Genomic DNA, 20,073 nt, shown 5'->3' with positions numbered 1-20,073 from the left:
TGATTATGCCTACTGTCTTTTCACACAACCCATTGCTCCATGGAGATTCTGATGCTGTGGCTAATACTTTAATATTCCATCTTTCTGCCATCCTCCTTACTTTTTCATTTTGAAATTCTCCCCGTTGTCTGATAATATTTTAGAAGGTGCCCCAAATATCGCAAAACCACCCATCAAAAAGAGTCTTTATAATAGTTTCTGGTTTCTTGTCTTTTATCCAAAAAGCCTGACAATACCTTGTTGCCATATCTACCATTACCAAGAACTTTCTCTCTTCTATCTCTCCCACATCCATTGCTACAACTTCAATGAATGTCTTACTCCAAGAAAATCCCACTACTGGTTTAGCTGGGTTTCTTTTTATATCTTTTACATACTTCAACTTGCGATTAAGTCGGTTAGTAACTTTTTTATTTCCTCTTTTTCCTTCTCTCTCAAACCGTCACTCCACTGTGCTTCTTCTGTTAGCTTCCATATTTTATCTCCACTTCCGTGGCCAAATTGTAGATGTAACTTCATCATTGTACCTTTAATTTCCCTTAGGCTCTTTCCCTTCCAACCTCCAATAATAATTCTTCTTCTACCTTCCTCCTCAAAATTGGTATTCTTAAATGGCCCTGTCTGTCTTCTCGTAACTTTACCTTCATTTCCCTAATACTTCTATTTTAACACAATTCTCTTTTAAATTTATGGTCATCCCCATTTTACTCATGGTTTTCTTACCTATTAACCATGGTACATCACCCTGCAAAATTTCTGTCTTCAAATAAAACTTTTTGTTTTTCAATATCACCGTATTTCCATTACTCCTTTCGACTTGTATGATGACTCACCAAAATTAAATACTTTATTAGACTCTTTCTTAGTATCATTCATTCTCCTCAATTCTTCCTGATTCAAACCCACAACAATGCGTGTTAGTCACAATTCCCACAAACTGTTGACTTACATCCTGTGTCTAAAATTGCATCAACCTCTTCCCAAGATTCTTCTTCTATTTTGCTAACTTTTCCTATATAAACTTTTTCTTCTTCTTGTCCAGTTTCTGATTTCTTCTTATTCTGAAAATTCTGAGGACAATCTCTGGCCCAATGCCATTCCGATTTGCATATAGCACACAGTGTTACTTTCCCTTCTCTATTTAAAGGATTTCTTCCACCTCTACCTCGATTCACCTTTTCCCAATATCTTTGGTTTTTCCCCCTTTCCCAAAATTCTCACAACCTTCTGATCCTAACCATTCCCTCCTCTCTATTCCCTAATCCCTCAAATATTCTTTTCATTATTTGTGACACTGTTTTATATTCCAACTTTTCTCGACCACAAGCTGCTAATACCATTTGTTTTTGATCTTCTGTGAGATTCGATTGTTCTAGTACATGAAAACCTTTTGCTTCCCTTCAAGCATGCTTTTCCTAGTGCCCTACTACACTCTGACTCTGCCTTTTCATACCTAATTATAAAATCTCTCATCTTTTCACTAGATTCTCTTTCTATTTTAAAATAGTTTTTCATTTTACTGTAATTTTCCATTAACGTATCTTTAAGATACACTTCATCTAGTTTGGACAGGATTATCTTTGAACCCTCGCTATCCTTAAGTTCATCTCTATCTATTCCTTCTGTTACTTCTAAAGCTTTCCCTTTTAAGTTCATCCTTATCTCTATCCCCGGATATTTCACTTCTTCTCCACACACCACAAGCCAATCTCCGACTTGTCCTCTCCATCCTTTATAATCGCCCTGTGCCCCGCTAAATCTCGGACAGTCTCTTCTCCATTTCATCTCCCAAAATTTACCATCAGATCCGTCCATTTTTAACGAACCACGCTCTGCTACCACTTGAAAATTTTGCTAGCCTAACCTATCCTTAAATTATTCAATTATGTAATCCACTCACCTGTTCACGTTGTTCTTTTTACTCTATGCAATCCAGCTTACGACAACAAAAACCACAAACAGACTTACAACCCAACCATTATCGACCTAACTTTCAGAGAGCTCTCTCTACCTTGTTCCACCATGCTTTCAACACTCCCGCTCATGTTTGTTTACATTTTTCTCCCTCCCGCCATTTTCGTCCTGTGACGTCACTTCCTATGATGTCACAACAATAACATACTCTTTAAACATAAGGAATGCTATGCTATAAAAACATCTTATAAAATTAAACATGTGCTTTCTTTTTATACATTCTGTAATACCCATACACTTCATCAATGCAGAAAATAAAATAATGACTAACTTATAAACCTAACATACAATCACCCATAACTCTTGCACATGGCCTGGAGACCTCACCAACACAAAGCAAACAAGTTGTGCACACTCATACCCATGAAACTCCTTAGAGGTACAGGAAGCAAAGCTTAGCCCACAGAGTGAGCATGCACTGGGCTAGCAGAACAGGCATACTCACCTGATGTGAACCTAACAACCCACAGGGATGAGGAAGTGGCATTCATCTTGTCTAAGTAGGCACACACAGGATAGACTGCTCTGCCAGAATAAGTATATCTTAGTTTAACCAGACCACTGAGCTGATTAACAGCTCTCCTAGGGCTGGCCCGAAGGATTAGACTTATTTTACATGGCTAAGAACCAATTGGTTACCTAGCAACGGGACCATCTCAGCTTTATTGTGGAATCCAAACCACATTATGACGAAATGAATTTCTATCATCAGAAATAAATTCCTCTAATTCTTCACTGGCCAGACAGAGACTCGAACGCTGGGCCTACAGCGTGCTAACTTTTCTCTAGCCACCCCTCCAAAGAAGAACTTGCTCTGCCAGACATACAACAACCATCCACGAGTGATCTATCCCAACTCCTCTCTGAGGAAGAGGAATGCACATCAGAAATCCATCTGGACTTCTTACACAAGGCCATGAGGCCCCTTTCTTTTTCCTTGGTATACACAGCAGAGAAGGTTCTCTCTCTGAGTACAAAGAAAACAATAATAAGGAGGCTAACAAGGGGAAATAAATACACAAGCTGTGCTCACTTTCCATGCTGGCGGCTTGGTCGAGGATAGAACAAAAGATGTTGAAGAATTTACTGGAGGATCAGCTACCAAAAGGCCTAATACAGTAGAACGATCTTCTTCCTTCACAATGAATGTAGGCACAGGAACTGCAAACACATCAGACACAGCATCAGTAGCAGTCATCATCTGAGATGCTGGCTGAAGAGATAAATCCTTTTACTCCTCTGCCAAATCCCCAAGAAAAGCTGTTAACAAGAGACTACCTGAAATATCCAGTGTACACACGATCTTTCCCAAGTATTCAATACAAGCTATCTTACTTAATCTAGGAACATCATATAGAAACATTGGAGAAGAAAGGAATTGCTGAAAAAAATAAACCCCATCTGTACCTTCATTTACTGAGGAAAGGGAATGAATAGGCCTCTTTAGAGCGAGATCTGCCCTCCCTAGGTTAAGAAACCCTCAGGAGGTGATAAAGGAATGGAACCTGCAGATGGAACGCTCTAAAAGGATCTGGTGGCATATAGGCAGGGGTATAACTTCTTAACAACACTGGAGTAAGTCTTTTGGCCTTCTTCCTGTTTTCCAAAATTCTCCCACTGAGGAGAAAACCAATTGGTATATTCATCACACAACTTTCCCCCTACAAAACAAACAATGCTGAGGCTATGTGGGCCTAACAAAGTGGGAGTCACCAAGTCCCCCACACCGCCACTGCTCATGCCTCCACTGTGAAAAACAAGGCCACAAAGACAGAACTTGAGAAAAACACACACACAAAAAAACAGCAAAACACACAAAATAAAAGTAAAATTAAGTAAATGGTGAGCTGCTCATCCAAGTCCAACAGTCATACAAAGGACAGAAGAGTGATATGTCTACTCTTGTTGCTGACCACAGAAATAAGTGACCAGATAGCATGGGTACAGGGGGATTATTCTGTCTTCCCCCTCATCTCCACCACAGCATACCCTTGTTTCTAAGTCCCTGGACAGTTCACACACTTGCACTGAAGACTCCATAGAAAAGGCATAGGTTCATATCCCCATAGGAGCAAACAATAATTTACAATACTATTTTATATTTAATGCAGCATTTCATTTTTAAAAGTACAGAATAAAGACTGGTACCTGTTAAAGCTAATGCTGATATATGAGCAAGCCTAAGCACAGTGTATAAAATTACAGCCATGAAACACTTTCCATACTTTATATAAATGACATACATACTTAAAATTTGCACATATGTGAGATACGATATACTGTATAGTCCAGCATCTGATAAGTCATAACAGGCTTTTTCTGTATGGTATTTTATATGATGCTTGCTTACCCTCCAAAATGCCTAATGATACTGGCTGGAATATATCCTGGACACTGGGTGACCTATGCATATGATGATGACAAAGTGAAAATAAGGGAAAAACATAGGTTTTTTCAAACTGCCAAAGCAAAAGATGTTGAAAGATTCTTGTAGGTGTATAGCTAACACTGTAAACACAAACAATAAGGATTGCTACTACCTACAGATATATTAAAGGTGCACGTGCATTAAGTGTCACTCTGCCTTTCCCTTACATTTACAAAATCATGAGGATGTCTGTAGACATTTATACTGCAATTGAGGTTTCCATATTGATGGGTTTCTGAGCTGTTTTCCCAAGTATTCCTACCTTGGTGGCATTTTTTACCAACAAAGTTTTAATTGTCAAAAAAGTATTTTATCTGAAAGTCATTTGCTTTTCCTGCAACTTTGATATCACCCAACCATCTCATATAGTATATAATAAAAAAAAGTGTCAACAAAGAACATTTTACCCAGTAAGTAAAACTACTCTTTTGGTGAGCATCCTCTGACTATTTCTAATCTGAACAGCTTTATTGTATCGATACTATCAAGTTTACAGAAGGTATGAACTTGATAATATGAGAAGAGCTTCCTTAGTGTATGTTCTATGCCAATGATGATGACATTCTTTTGATGGAAGAAACTAGAGATAAGCTAAGGAGAAACCTTGATTTGTGGAGATATATGTTAGAGAGTAGAGGGATGAAAATAATTTACACAAGACTGAATATATTACTAATGGAATGGATGATGACCAGCAAGCTATGATTAAGCTGGGAAAAGTGAAAATCACGTGTTTAAGCATCTAGGCTTAATGACAGATGCAGAGGGTGATACAGATTAAGAGGCTAACCACTGAATTCAAGCCAGGTAGAATAACTGGAGGGAGGTATCAAGTGTACTGTGGAACAAGTGTCCCTATGAAGCTAAAGGGCAAGGTACATAAGGTGGTGATAAGACCTAATGTGCTGTCTGAACTATAAGTGGCACCACTTCATAAACTAGAACAAAAGTTGGATGTTCAGACAGATGAATAGAGTGATGAGTGAGAAGAGATAAGAAAGTCCTAGAATTAAGATTCAGATAATATGCACACCTGAAGAGGAGGTGAAACAGTACGAAATATGTTGCAGGAGAGATGGAAATGGAAATATGCTAGAGACATGAAAGAGGATATCTATGAGAAGATGAAGGGACTGCATTTAAGAAGATGAGTGACAAAGAAATAGACGAAAGGAGGAAACGAGACAGAAATACTGTACCTGGAAGAGGCTCATTAAGAACAACATCCACAACTAGGGATTAAGCTGAGATGAAGAATTAGAATATACAAGACACAAATTATAAAAAAAGAATTAATTAAAAAGTGAATAAAATACTTACGTTTCTTCTTCTCCCACAAGTTCTTTTTCTGAAAATAATAAAATAGCTATTAGAATTTCATCCAACTTTAACAAAATCACTTACAATAGCATTTACAAATATGATAAAGGCACATTTACCTAAAGTCTACCTAAGTGAAACCATAACTAACAATCAGTAAAAATTAATGTCAATACTTTATAAAGCTCTTCAACCCTTTAAAAGTGCTCAACCCATTAGTTAAAAGCTTTCCACACCAGCCCTACCTGTCCACTTTCATGTGCTTACTTAATGAGACAGACATTATAACCCTCTGAGATTCCTGGGGGTTTAATATTCATTTGAAGATTATTATTATTATTATTATTATTATTATTATTATTATTATTATTATTAAAGGATTTTGACAAAGGAAAAATCTATTTCTGGAGAGGGGCCCGTGTCACCCGGTGAAATAGTCCATTCAGCACTTATTTCTAGGTAATTCCTCAATTCTAGATACCAGAGAAAGCTAAATGAAATGCTGGAGTTACTACCCCCAGAGCGAGCTCCACTAGATGGAGTCGTGTATGGAAAAGGGTGAACTACAAAAACACGGAACCTTATCCTATAGAGATTCCCAATGTCAAAAGTCCCAACTTCTTCTTGTGCAGTTTCAAGCCCATGCACTACTTATGGACTGTATCAAGGCAACACTAGCCGCATTCCATGTTAGCACCCACCTCACTAGAATGAAGTTTATCAAGGGAGGAGAGAATGAAAAACAGGGGTGGGTCTACCTTGGTGACCTTTCCCCCCTATCTTTGAAATAGATTTTTCCTTTGTCAAAATCCTTTTTCTGGATCGGGTCCCCCTCACCCTAAATAGTAACAGAGAAATAAACATCATTCTTATGCTATTAAAGACTTAAATAGAAACGTTGAAAACTAGGGAGAATTCTACCCTGAACATAAGTAAGGTCCTCTAAGTTCATGTAATGAAAATAATGTAAGTGGTCACCGTCTAAGATCATGAGCTTAGAATAGTGCCCCCCCTTTTTTAAAGGAGAGGACCTGACAAAATTTCTGATCTAGGTCCTGTCTAAAAAAAGCCTGCAAGGAGAAAAACTGGACACAGAAACAGACCTTGTAAAAGGGATTCTTTTTCAAGGTGACCACCGAAAATGAGGACCTTCAATTGTAGATAGAAAGTTAGGGTGAGGAATTACAACACTACCCCTGATGAGGGGAAACCAAACTGATTGGTTCCTGCTATCAAACCAAACTGATTGGTTCCGCCAGACAGGGCAGACAGTACAGGAAAACTAACACTAGAAGCTAAGCTGATTAAAAATTTTTGGGACTTCTCTAACAAGGAAAGATAAGAACAAGATGATTGTTGGTTACCAAGCTAACTCCGATACATTACTCAAAGACCAGGAAACCGAATGTGGACGGAGTACTGTTCTTAGACGAACACAGACCTTAGGGATGAAAGTTAAGGGCCTGTGAGTCTGGTTCCAACAAAACACTTTCCTCGAGGCCAATGCGTAATCAGTACTGTAGCTTGAAAACTATGTGAAGAGTGCTAGTTACTTAACTGCAGAACCATACTGCAGTAGAGTAGGATCCCTTAACTGATTTCAGGAAAACAGTAATAACAGGACCAATATCAGTTTCCTCCTAAACTGTAAGATTCACAAAGACCACAAAGCCAGGACATCAGAGTTTGAGGGGCCTGACACAGGCTGAGTTTATACCAGACGGGACAGCTTGATAGTTTGTGGCTGAATTGGGTTGCAAACAGACCTACTTCCAGGCCCAGGAAAAGGTCACAAGACTACCTGAATGACGCTTAAGGACTATTCCGACACCAGGGGAGGCCCTGGATAGGGAAAAAGCAGTGACCTTTGGACCCCTACGAGAAGGGTGGTAGACAGAGGCACCTGCGTCTGTTGGTTATGGAGAAGAATGAACCATAACCTGAACGCAAACAATTGAGTCCAAAACCACTTGCTAACGCAGCGCACTATTGCTGTTTTGTTCAGAACCAGCCTAAAAGGAAACATCTTGGGGGAAGAAGTTTCACTGGACAGGAAGACTGTCACCGCCTCCAAAGCGTTGATATGGAACTGCCGGAACGGGACCGACTAAGTACCATGTACTTCATTGGGCCAAAAAATATCCACCTCACCCGCCCAGGGAGGTGACGGTGTGGAATACTGAGGCCGGAGGGGAAAGCTGGAGAGGAACTGACTTTGGTAAGCACTTGACAGTTGTGCAAGGCCGAGGCCACTATTCAAGCAGGAGGAATCAAGGAGACACGCCCCTGACTCCACCATACCCGGTCATAAACTCCAGCTTTGACTTCAGAAGGAGAACCGTCACTGAAGCAAACTGGAGAAAACCCAGGACCTTTTCTTGGGCACGGGAGAGGTATGCTTGAGATGATGAAATGATAAGATGCCCTTGCTATCTCTTTCCACTTCCACTGGATTCATAACTACGGAAGGCTACCCTCCTGAATCAGGTGGGATTCCTTCCTGGTTACTTAGAAGCCCAAAGACTCTAGAAACCGATTATAATGACCGGTGCCCTCAGGCAATTCCTCGATGCTGGGTGCCCAAATGAGCCAGGCAACTAGATATGCAGCTAGCATAGCCTCCTAATACCGGGAGCTGTTGAACTACGGTATTGTTCAAACTGGCAAAGACTCTGGAGCCGCATTGAGGAGGGCATGAACCTGAAGGGGTGCGCTTGCTTCCGAGTCTGAATCCCAAGAAGGATAGGACCTTTCTGCAACCAAGATGTGAAAGGAAGAAAGCATCTATAGAGGTGGTTATCTCCACGAGCGCAGTGGATCCGAACCCACAAGACTGTAAGCAACCGAGACTTGCCCATGAATAAGGAAAACAAACGGGACACGCCTGAAAAAATTTTCCAGTGGAAGGGAACTTCCTTGGCAGACTGAAAAACCTGACAGGCTATTAATCAAAGACCCCAGAACTCTGGCCGGAGGCTGATTGAACCTGATTGGGGGAACAACAGTCCAGCTCCACCCCGGCCCTGATAACATTTACTCTGGGCCCAGGAACTGAAGTTCCAGTGGCCCCTTGAAAATGGTACAGCCTCCCACCCATATGAGAAATACTCAGGGAGGAGGCTTGATTGCCTCCTGTGAAGCGAATGCCTTCCCAATTTCTCGGAGAGGAGTAGGATGCATCCTGCTCCTATGATAACCCCGAGGGTCAGAGCCTCTGGCCAAATGTCTAGTGAAAATTTTTTTTAGGTTTTTGTTTTCCAAAGAAAACTCCCGGGCACGTGGGGAGGCAGAGACACACGGGGCGTTACATCACTGATGTGTTGGCTGAACCCGCAAACATCGAACAATGGAGGCTGGGAGTGAGAGCTGGGCTGTCTAGGGGCAGAGACCTGAAGAGCCTGCACCACCGCCTGAGCAGGGGGCTCTTGAACTACATGAACTTCTTGCCGGACTTGGGACAGGTCCCGGCAAGATCAGACTGTTTCTGCAAAATAGGGTAGACACCCATGAGAACGGAGGCTCTGGGTAACAATAGTAGCCCCAGACGGGCCAGAATACAAACCTGGGGAAAAGATTAATTCTCCAGGTGAAACTGTTCCATAAGATTTTTCAGCTCAAGGCGGAACGGGCAAGCCTGACTTACACCCTGTTTCAGCTTCCACCAAATTGACTCCGAAGCTTAGGAGCTGTAAGCTGGAATAAATTAGAAGCGTAGTCCGGGGTTAGAAAGATTCACTGTGAATGTATCTGTGATATCTGTCTCCCAAAATGCCTCAGCAATACATTTTCAAAACAAGCCTGTTGATAAGAGGGGCTACATTCGAGCACAAGGGGTAAAAACAGGGCTCTCAAAGAGAGCACGTGTAAGACCCCACAGCTGGCGTGAACTTGAATTCTCCGCCATGCCACTCCGTTAGAAGTCCTCAGGAGACGATGTGTCCAGCCCCTGATGAGGGCTCACTTATGGATCCTGCCAGACAGATGCCATGCTTTTTCTGACAGTCTGGTAAAACCCGGATAAGAGGATACCAGACCGGAAGGGAAGAAATGCCCTTCCACCAACCTCCGTGGCCCACACCCTGACAGGGAGGGTGCCTTCATGCTGGGAAGCATAAAGGGAAGGCACAAAGATTCCCAGACTGGAGGGGAAAAGAAAGATGTCCGAAATAGAATTCGGAACGGAGCAGGACTTAACAGGTGATCCATTAACAATGAGTCTTGAGATTAATCTCTTGGGATTTAAGCTCCTGGGAAAGGGAAGGCATGGACCATGACGTAGATAGTTAGTTTAATAGGTTGACAATGACCCTCATAACAGCTCCAAATAAGGAGACCCGTAAAAGAGTTTTCAACAAAGGAAGGAGGGGGTAACCGCCTTGCTTTGCTTGGGCTGTGTCCCTTTCAGAAGACGAGGCCAAACTCGTGGATGGCACCGGATTAGAGATCCGAGACAAAGTTTTCTTGGTTTAAAAAGGGTGGTTGTTTTTTTTTTTTTTTTTTTTTTTTTTTTTTACTGATCACCTTAGGGACGGTAGACCAGGAACCGTAAAAAAGGATGAGAAGGTAACAATTTACCCCTAAAGGAAAAGTTTTTGCCTCACCTAATTCCTATTTCTAAGCGGAGAAGGTTTGTCTCAATTATTCCGCACCTACTTATCAAGTTTACATGATGTTGAGGTCCGAGAACGAAACAGAAGGCCGTTCTATCCTTCAGAAAACTCTCGTCAATTAACTTGAAGAAACTAAGATAAGTTACGAGACTTGAAACCTCCAGGAGGGGGAAAATTTAGGACCCCAGACACCGGAGGAACAACTATCAATAAGTTATATAAGACGGAGTTTGGAATGGAAAAACCGATAGGTGTATATGAAACCTACCAATTTACCGAGAATCTCTCCGAAACGGAGTTTAGGCGGAGGAAATCGATAGGCGTATATGAAACCTAGATCCACCGAGAATCTATCGGAGAGAGCCCAAACACCGAAAGATTAACTATTAATAAGCCAAAGAGGCGGAGAACCGATAGGTTTATATGAAACCTAATGTGCTGTCTGAACTATAAGGAGAATCCACCATAAACTAGAGACGGAGTTCAGACAGATGAAAGAGCGACTATTAATAAGCCACATGAGGCGGAGCTTGACCTGGAGGTAAAACCGACAGGTATATATGAAACCTACGGATCATCAGGTAACCTGCTCGGGAGAGCATAAAGACGCATCTGCCGGTGATGAAGGGACTGCAATTTCAGCCAAAGGAGGACAAAGAAATAGGCGAAAGGAGGAAACCGAGATGTAAATAAAACCTGGAAGGATTCATTAAGAACCTGCATCGGAGAACTATGGATTAAACCTTCCGAGATCAAGAATAAGTCACAAGAGGCGGAGTTATAAAAAGAATTAATTAAAAGGAATAAAAAAACCGTTTCTTCTTCATCAACAAGTTCTGCTTTCTGAGGAATAATAAAATAGCTATTAGAATCATAACCTTCCAACTGCCAAACTATAAACCCAAAACTAGAGCACAAAATAAGGTAAAACACATTTACCTAAAAACGTCTAAAATGGAATGAAACCAGTGTTGCTTGTAGTCAGTAAAAATTAATGGGCTTTATAAACCTCTCTTCAACTTTTGAAATTGGGAACCCATTAGTTAAAGTTCCGTGTTTTTGTAGTTCATGTTTCCAATGAGACAGACATCTAGTGGACCCTCTGGGATTAACTGGGCATTTCATTTAGCTTTCTCTGGTATCTAAGATTATTATTAATAAGTGCTGAATGGACTATTTCACCGGGTGACACGGGACCCGATCCAGAAATTATTATTATTATTATCATCATCATCTAGAAGTCCAACCTGGCCACTAAGCTACTTTATTTAGCTCTCACTTATCTTTCCTAATGATAGAACTTAATTTTATTGCTAAAACTGTCCTATTGAAAAATTTTATAATTAGGCAGAAAAATTAACTCAGTTCTGCCTTACCAATTAAGAGCTTAGCACTAATTTTCTTCAGCTGCTCACTGACTATTTTTTCACAATACAATAGTACTAGTCTTTGTCTCCCTTTGAAGTTGAATACACGATTCGCGGACTCACCTATTTGCGGATTTCTCTACGGAACACACACACACACATTATTTGCTGAAAATTCGCCAACTCACTGTATTTTGCACTAAGAAATATTCACTAATTACTATATTTTCATCTCATTTTCATGACTAAATACACTTTTTGTGATAAAATTATTAAAATACTCAGGTAGTGCTTGAGTTACGATAATTCGCCTTACGATAATTCAATTTTGCAATGGGGTAAGCAATCAATACTGAAATGACAATATTTATAAAATATTTATAAATTTTGTGCACGCGCAGGCAGCAGCGTACAACCAGGCAGCGAGAGAGAAAGACCAAATTACAATAGACCAACTTCTTTTCCTCCATCTCTTTATCCCATCTTCTAGTTAAAAAAGTAAAAGAGAATGATAAAAGTATTGTTAGTAACATTATACTCTTGCGTAAATGCGTACAGCCATAAACAACCGACCGAGAAACTGTTGTTTTTCTCATCACCGAATCAGATAACAACAGCTGTTTTGCTTGTATTTCAACCATCATACGGTAATACACAGTTACCGTAGTTATAGTACAAATGAAGTTAAGTAGAATAGGACCAATATATTTATACCCTTATTCGGTATGGATAAAAGACCAGCAAGGAAATATACTGCTAAATTTACGATGCAAGTTGTAGCTGAAGCTGAGAAAACAATGTCTGAGAAAATAATGTTCAAGCTGCTAATGACTACAGGCAGTCCCCGGGTTACGACGGGTCCGGCGTACAATGTTCCGAGGTTACAACGCTTTTCAGAAATTATTTCCCGGTTTAAGACACGTTCCAGGGTTACCACGTGTTGTACGCCGACCCGACGGAAGAAATATGACTCCAAAATGGCAGAATAATAAAAATTTGTAGATTTTTATGATGAAAAACTCAATAAAAATGCAGTTTACATCATTTTCAATACACCCAGAGCATTAAAAGTAAGGTTTTCTTAGGATTTTTTATGATTTTCAATAATTTTTCAGTTTACGATGATTTTTGGCTTACGACGTGGTGTATGAACAGAACCCCTGTCGTAAACCGGGGACTTCCAATAAATTATCGTGCATCGGCAACATGGATGAAACTCAACCATAATTAAAATTGGAGAGAGAGTATTTTAATCAAAACTACTGGGCATGAAAGAACACATTACTGCTATTTTTACACCAATAAACGATAAATATGTAAAGCTCATATTATGATGAAATCAAGTGAAAATAGCAAATGGAATCTTGATTTTTTTTTACACAAACAAACACCTCAAACGGTACGTCATTTATTAACGAAAAAAACAGCTAAGTTAATTTCACAACGAGACATATTTCAGTTATATTTCGACTTAAAAACACTTCGTATAACGAAAAATAACCTTGCTCCATATAAATAAAGTACCTAGAGACTCATTTACGCTAAATAGAAGCAAGAAAATTGCTCTAAACTGAGTTAAATAAAGCGAAATAAACTTACCATGTACTTGCTTTCCAAACCAAAACAATGATCGCTACGATCGCAATTTATAATAGAAAAGTAATATAAGAATATATACAATATTATTGGATACAGTGAATTACGGCATAACATTTTAAAATATCCATGGAAAAGATGCATATTCCTTATGTTGACATTTGTATAATACGATATGTGAATATAGAGTACAGTATAATGTAGGCTAGGCTACCGCATATATATATACGATATACCATAGAGTAGGCTAAGCTAATTCTTGTTTGTTACTCAGTTTCTCTTTGTACTGAATTATCATAAGTCACTCTGCATGAACCTCCAGAATTAGCTGATATTAATAATTACCATACAATGCATGCATAGACTATACTTTATAGTGCAGGGTGGGTTACCATATATGTATATATGGTACCGAATACCCTAGCGTAGGCTAGGCTATATTCGAGATATGTTTTTTCCAACAAAGGATGGGTTTTTTTAACCTAACCCCACTGTAAGTAGGATAATAATACCTGTATAAGCATTTTCAGTTTTTTTTTTTTGTTTGAACTATCAAAATAGGCAGTTCCAAGTGTTTTTAGAAGGGTTATAAATATTCGCAGGTTTTAAGCTATTCGCGGTGTGGTATGCATCCCCCAAGAATACAGGGGTTTACTGTAAATGTACTTTTTTGTATGTTTATCTCACTTTGCGACTGAATAACCAAACTTTTTTGTATTACATCAAATTATGCATCAAAGTTAGCCAAGAACAGGTTTTTCATTTTTTTAAACTAAAAAAAATCAGATTTTTAAATTGTCTTTAGCATTACCACAAAGCAAAATAAATGAATTTTTCACTGATCTGTATTGTTTGTTATTTATGTCTGTTATTACAAATAGAAACCTAGGAAAAAAAAACTTTTTATTATCCTCAATTTAGAACTGCTTTACTGATAATTTGTTATAATCCCAAGGTATGAAATTGGCATGCTGTCATCAGAATCTAAAAAGGGGTAAAAGAATGATGAAATATATGGTAACAGCAGTTAGAGAGAAGAGCTGTTCTGTTTATGAAGTGTTTTTCTGCAGATGCTTAATGAATTACAAAAATGCTCTTCCTCTGAGAGTATGGCAATACAGTAATGAGATTAGTACTGTATTTAGCTGGCGACCCTTAACAAAAATGTTAGCCTACATAACACAATATTTTGTCTAACAAACACACATGAGAAACGGGCTCTAATTTGTTAGAAGGATGCAATTTATTATCTTAGACCATCTCACCTTTAGATGTTGCATGCCATCTGCATGTACCTCAAGTGTTGATTTAGTAAGCTGTACACTACATATCTGGAAAAAAAACACTACCTTAAAACGACACTCTGTGTTGTGTAACAAATTACAGTCTTGAAGAATAATATACATCAACTGCAGTATACATACATTTTCCTTAAACATTAAGCTACAGTCTCTCATTGCACAAATATATTTTATTCAAATAAATACTTAACACTGGAACACAGAATAAAAAAATTTTCATGCACATAAAATTAAATGAGGACAGAATATACAATTGCACTAATTACTTGCTGACAATATATATACATACATACATACATATATATATATATATATATATATATATATATATATATATATATATATATATATATATATATATATATATATATATATATATATATATATCTCAGGTTCAACAATAAAAGACAGATTCACTGCTTACCTCACAAACTAATGCTAAAACTCGGCTTTCTGTAAATCCTACTGAGAAAACTCCAGGACCATATTCCCTCTCTGTAAAACATAAATAAAAAAAAATACAAAATAAAATCACAAATTATTGGAACTGCAGACGGCTCCCCACAATTTCTATACAATAATTTTTTAACAAACATACGAAACAATGACTACCTTTGTTAAACATTCAAAACACTGACTACCTTTGTTATTTCACAAATAATCCTATAAAGCTTAAAGAAATGTGTAAGAATTTACAGTAACTTTAAGAGCACAGTGAAACTAAATACTGTGTTCTTTAAGCAGCATATTACCTTCTATACTCTTTGTCTCATTAACTGCCTCAGAATTATTACACTATTTTACAAAATTTTGTTACATGCACAATGAGAGATTTTTTATCTTCACAAATATTGTTTACCATCCAAAATGTGCCTAAGGAATAACTTACACCCAAGGGGAATTATAACTGTGGTCACCAGAGGCATCTGAACTGCTGCCTGGTTTAGAAATTGCAATCTACAGTGACTTTGACCAATGAGTCACAAGACGAGGTACCTCCACAGCAAGAGTCTGCCAATGTGTTTAACCACATTCGAGCCATAAGATCATGCTGAGAAGCAATGGCAATAGAATCTGTGGTGCCACTCTCTACTGACAAGAAGGAAGTGCCTTCTTGGCAAAGTTTCTCTAGGTTGAGGTTATTTGTCAGTCTGCACACTCAATACAAATGCATGAGTAAGATCTGCTGGGTAACAGGGAACTCCCTCACATGCAAATCAGACCATTCACCTAATCCAAGACACCATGAACAAGTTGGGATTAGGGCAATTCTAACTGATGATCTCACTTCAGGAGCACTTCCAAGGGAGAGCTTGATTGACTAGACTGTAGCCTAGCATGGAGCTGAAATGGCCTCACCAAGATTATTACACTCATGAATGAGGGAAATAATCTTTACAAAGTGATTCTCAAGTTCCCTAAAAGATCCCTAAGGGCATGAGCCATATCCTCTCCTGCAAGAGGAAAACATGCCTTGCTTCTGCTCTCTTGCTCGTTCCTCATTTCAAGGGGTTTGGACTGAACTTCCACCAGAATAGGCCCCACAAGACCTTTCCTGGTGGAGGAATCTACTAACATAGCACCCCTCCACCCATATTTAGTAAAAGCCAACCTTATACAAAGTGCAAGGAAATGAGCATGCGCATTGCCTGGCTTGTATACTTCCATGGAATGAGGAGAACCTCATGCATGAGAGGAGGAAAAGCTGGCTCATCCCAGTGTCCCTCTGAAGAGGCATGGGGAAGGGGGGGGGAGCCTGCACTGCTTCCTGTGCATGCATGGCCCAAGAACCTCGCATGTGCCAAATGAGACCAAGCATGCACAGAGCAAGCAGTACACAAAGACTCATCCACAGGTGATCCCATGGGATGGCGTTTGGAAGTCAGCAGCAGTCCTCTTGTCTAAGAGGATAGGTGTGGCATGGCCTGCACCTTCTCTGCCAGAGGCTGGACAATCACCCAACAGCAACTGAAGGCTTCTGCTTCCCTTTGAGAAGTCCTTTCTTCTTCTTTCTCCTATAAGGTAGAACAAAAGTTGAGAACAAGCTCAACAAAGAGGAGGAAGAGAGAGCTTATTTCCCAACTTCTCTAGTATTCCTGGTACTGAAGATGTTAAAATCAAAGCAGCAACTAGGTGTCCACCACTACAAGAACTACTGCTACAAGAGGATCCCCTTTCTTTACAGGAGCTGAGGAAGCAGCAGCAGATACAGCAGCAGGTGAAGGAAAGTGCTCCTCTGTAGCCAAGCTATTCAGAAAAGCTGCAAAAGATGGGGTACCAGGGATGTTGCGTGTAGGCCAAAGATTCTGCGTACTCCAGCAAGATATATTCCTTGTACTTGACATGTCATCTGTCAATTAATCCTGGACAGGAAAACTGGGTCCAAAAATGGAACCATTCATATGCACAATACCACTTTATTTATATTTCTGCACATCATACAGGAAATATAAGGAAGGACGACCTGCACATATTCAACTCGCTGTGAGCCTTGGTGGAGAGTAGAAGTCTCAGCCAAAGAAAGTCGCAGCAAGTTCCCTTTCTTAGGCTTCAAAGTTTTGGTGGCTTCATATTTGTTTCCAGTTTTCCTGCAATGCATTGTAATTGTGATACAGCCACAGAAAGTCGCAGCAAGTTCCTTTTCTTAGGCTTCAAAGTTTTGGTGGCTTCATATTTGTTTCCAGTTTTCCTGCAATGCGTTGTAATTGTGATACATACTTTATCTTTTGAGGTAAAATAGCTAAATGATGTTCCTTGAAGTTCACATGGCCAGATCTGCCGGTTATTGCCATATTTCACATACTGAATTTTTTTCTGATATGCTTTTTCCTGTGATGCAGATTTCATCATGGCAACAAGAAATCTTAAGAGATTCTGAGATTTTTCACCAATTGTTTTCATCAAATGGCGACTGCAGCAATGTGGACAAGATTGAGAACTGCCAGTATAAGGTTGAGGTACATGTTGACACCGAGGACACCAATGATGTGGAGGGAAACGTGGTTAAAGCTGAGAGGGATGACTGCGTACACCCTACACAAACTTGGCCCTCTCATGGATGATGGCACCCATTGCTGACCATTCTGGTACCTCTACTTCATTTGCAGTGCCATCAACAAGTGTCTCAGTGCTTTCTGTGAGTGATGAGATGAAATGTGGCCATTTGGACTTACACAACATGAGTTCCACAGAAGTTCACAGCTGCAAGAGGAAGCAGGGTGTTCTTAGGCCTGCAGTTAATGCCTCCTTATGCCAACTGGAAGAACCAATTTTCAAGGTTTGGAAGAACCAGTTCTCAAGGTATGTAACAGGATGCTTGGTATAGCATGCTTAACCCTCACATGGAACACATTTTCAACAGGAGCATCGACAACCACGCCCCCCACAATGGTAACCAATGGAGTTCCAACACCTGACAGGTCTCCTTCTGCTTCAACGACGTTACATTTGCCATGGTGTGTGCGCACAGCAATGCCAAGATGGCTCAACTCAGGGTGAAATATAATCTTAACAAGCCAGCATTTCAAGATATTACCCTGCTGGAGCTGAAGGTAAGCACTGGGCTTCTCTCATCTCTTCCAGTATAAAGAATGACAACCACGTCGCAACAACTGAGATATGGTCATAAATCCTGGGGGGCCCAATCTACAAGTGCACAATGAATGAAAGTTGATTTGCATTCATTCTGAAGGCTATTCGTTTTGATGACTCGAGTACAAGTGAGGAATGAAAGAAAACTGACAGGTTTGCAGCTATAAGGAGTTTGTGGGACTCTGACTGCGGATGAACAGCTGTTGCCATTCTGGGGACAGTGTATCTTCCAAGTTTATATCCCCAACACTCCAGCTAAGTAAGTAATAATGAAATCTTTATAACAATTGTTTATTTGGGTATATATGTATATATAATGGAAAATAAAATTTAGAATGTTATTTTTATTTAATAATAACCATAAATATTTGTAACTCATCATACATACCTGTAACTAAATTATACTTACATGTAAATTATGAACCTTATACATTACTTTTGGTAATTTAAAACTATCTAAAATTTTTAGGTATGGTATGAAGTTGGTAATGCCCTACAATGCTGGTATACATTACATGTACAATGCTATCCCATACCTGGGGAAGGGGAAACCATCATAGTGTCAAAGTCTTGTACATTAGGGGAGGTCCTGACAGAATAACTCATGGCTCCTTACGTTCGATGCAGTTGTACTGTAACAATAGATAAGTAGTTTACATCCCTTCTGCTGGTACTGTCACTCTGAAAGCCAGGCTTTGAGTTTATTAGAATGTTTCATAAAATGCCCTAGATCCTAATAAGCCTGATAACTTACAACTTGGAGCAGGGAGAATCAGTGGCTATCTTAATCACAGTGAAAAATTGACATTGCTTTGCTACTGTACCAGTAAAAAAACAGGGTGCTGACTTTGCTGTCTCTTCATCACAATCCAACCATCATTGAGAATAAGAAGACGGATGTGCAGATGTTCTACATCGACAAAGGGAGGGGTGGACACCTTAGAACAGCTGTATGCGAGCAAATCTTGTATCCCGAAGACAAGATGGCCATTGTGCATGTTCTTCGCCATTGTTAATTTGGTGACCACCTTTTCACACATTATTCACTAAGCTATGTAGGACAGACTTTGGTGCAGCTTTGGCAGAGGAAATTTGTCGTTCCTTTGTTGCCAAGAGACTCAGCGAATCCACAGTCCAGCAACGTGGTCTCAGGCTGCTCATTTCTGAAACCTTCAGCTTGTTTGAAAAACCAAGAAACGAACCAGCCAAAGCATTCAAAAGTGACATACATTAAAGGTGCTATATATGTCCAAGAGCACCGAACATCAGTTGACTCCTGTGCCACAGTTGTTACAAGCCAGTGTGCATGCGTCAAGTTCTTACCCGTCTTAACTGTGCTAATTACTAAGTAAGAATAAAAAAAAATTCTGATTTTAATCTTATATGTTTAAGCTATAATGAGGATTTAATCTATAAGCACTCCATACTTGATAACTGGGTTATAAATTTTTTCTTGCAATCATGGTGCAATCTTGGCACTGGTCTAGCACTTTAATTTTTTTGTTACTTTTATTTTTGCTTTTGTATTGTATTTTTTTTTATTGGGATGTTTGGTGATAATGTAAGATTATCCATGACAATTTTTATGCTAATCTATGCAAATTTAGTACCCATCAAAAATTGTTAAAACTTTTTTTTTACTTGAAAAATTTACCCACTTTCTTTTTATTACAGATTCTATGATCATCACTTTAAACAGCTGTGTTTTTTTTTGGAAGTGTGCTCAACTGCCATTTCTTCTGTGAAGAACCCATGCTATTTTTCCATACCAAAGTATTTTTTCTATTCTTTTTTTTTTTAATCTTTTTTTTCTTAAGAAGTTTTCTACTTTTTAAAGTAATATATTTTCATTAGTATTTCTTTTAACCTTTTTCACTATATTTGAT

The 20,073-nt window shown here is 39.2% G+C and overlaps 1 protein-coding gene across 6 annotated transcripts in view; it reads right to left on the bottom strand.

Annotated features, from left to right (window-relative positions):
* Positions 1 to 20,073, bottom strand: part of LOC136850627 (uncharacterized protein DDB_G0284459-like) — a 370,523-nt gene that overhangs the window by 66,610 nt on the left and 283,840 nt on the right. For all 6 annotated transcript variants that reach the window (XM_067124330.1, XM_067124327.1, XM_067124329.1 and 3 more), the window contains 3 exons: positions 15,021 to 15,091; positions 14,561 to 14,626; positions 5,723 to 5,750 (listed from right to left, as the gene is read on the bottom strand). In XM_067124330.1, the coding sequence (XP_066980431.1) occupies positions 5,723 to 5,750; positions 14,561 to 14,626; positions 15,021 to 15,091 (165 nt within the window). The remainder of the gene's footprint in view (positions 1 to 5,722; positions 5,751 to 14,560; positions 14,627 to 15,020; positions 15,092 to 20,073) is intronic.

Source organism: Macrobrachium rosenbergii, chromosome 22 (genome assembly GCF_040412425.1).
Source record: "Macrobrachium rosenbergii isolate ZJJX-2024 chromosome 22, ASM4041242v1, whole genome shotgun sequence".
Lineage (NCBI taxonomy): Eukaryota > Metazoa > Arthropoda > Malacostraca > Decapoda > Palaemonidae > Macrobrachium > Macrobrachium rosenbergii.
Note: the sequence above shows the minus strand (reverse complement) of the source record. Positions and strands in the feature narration are given on the sequence as shown.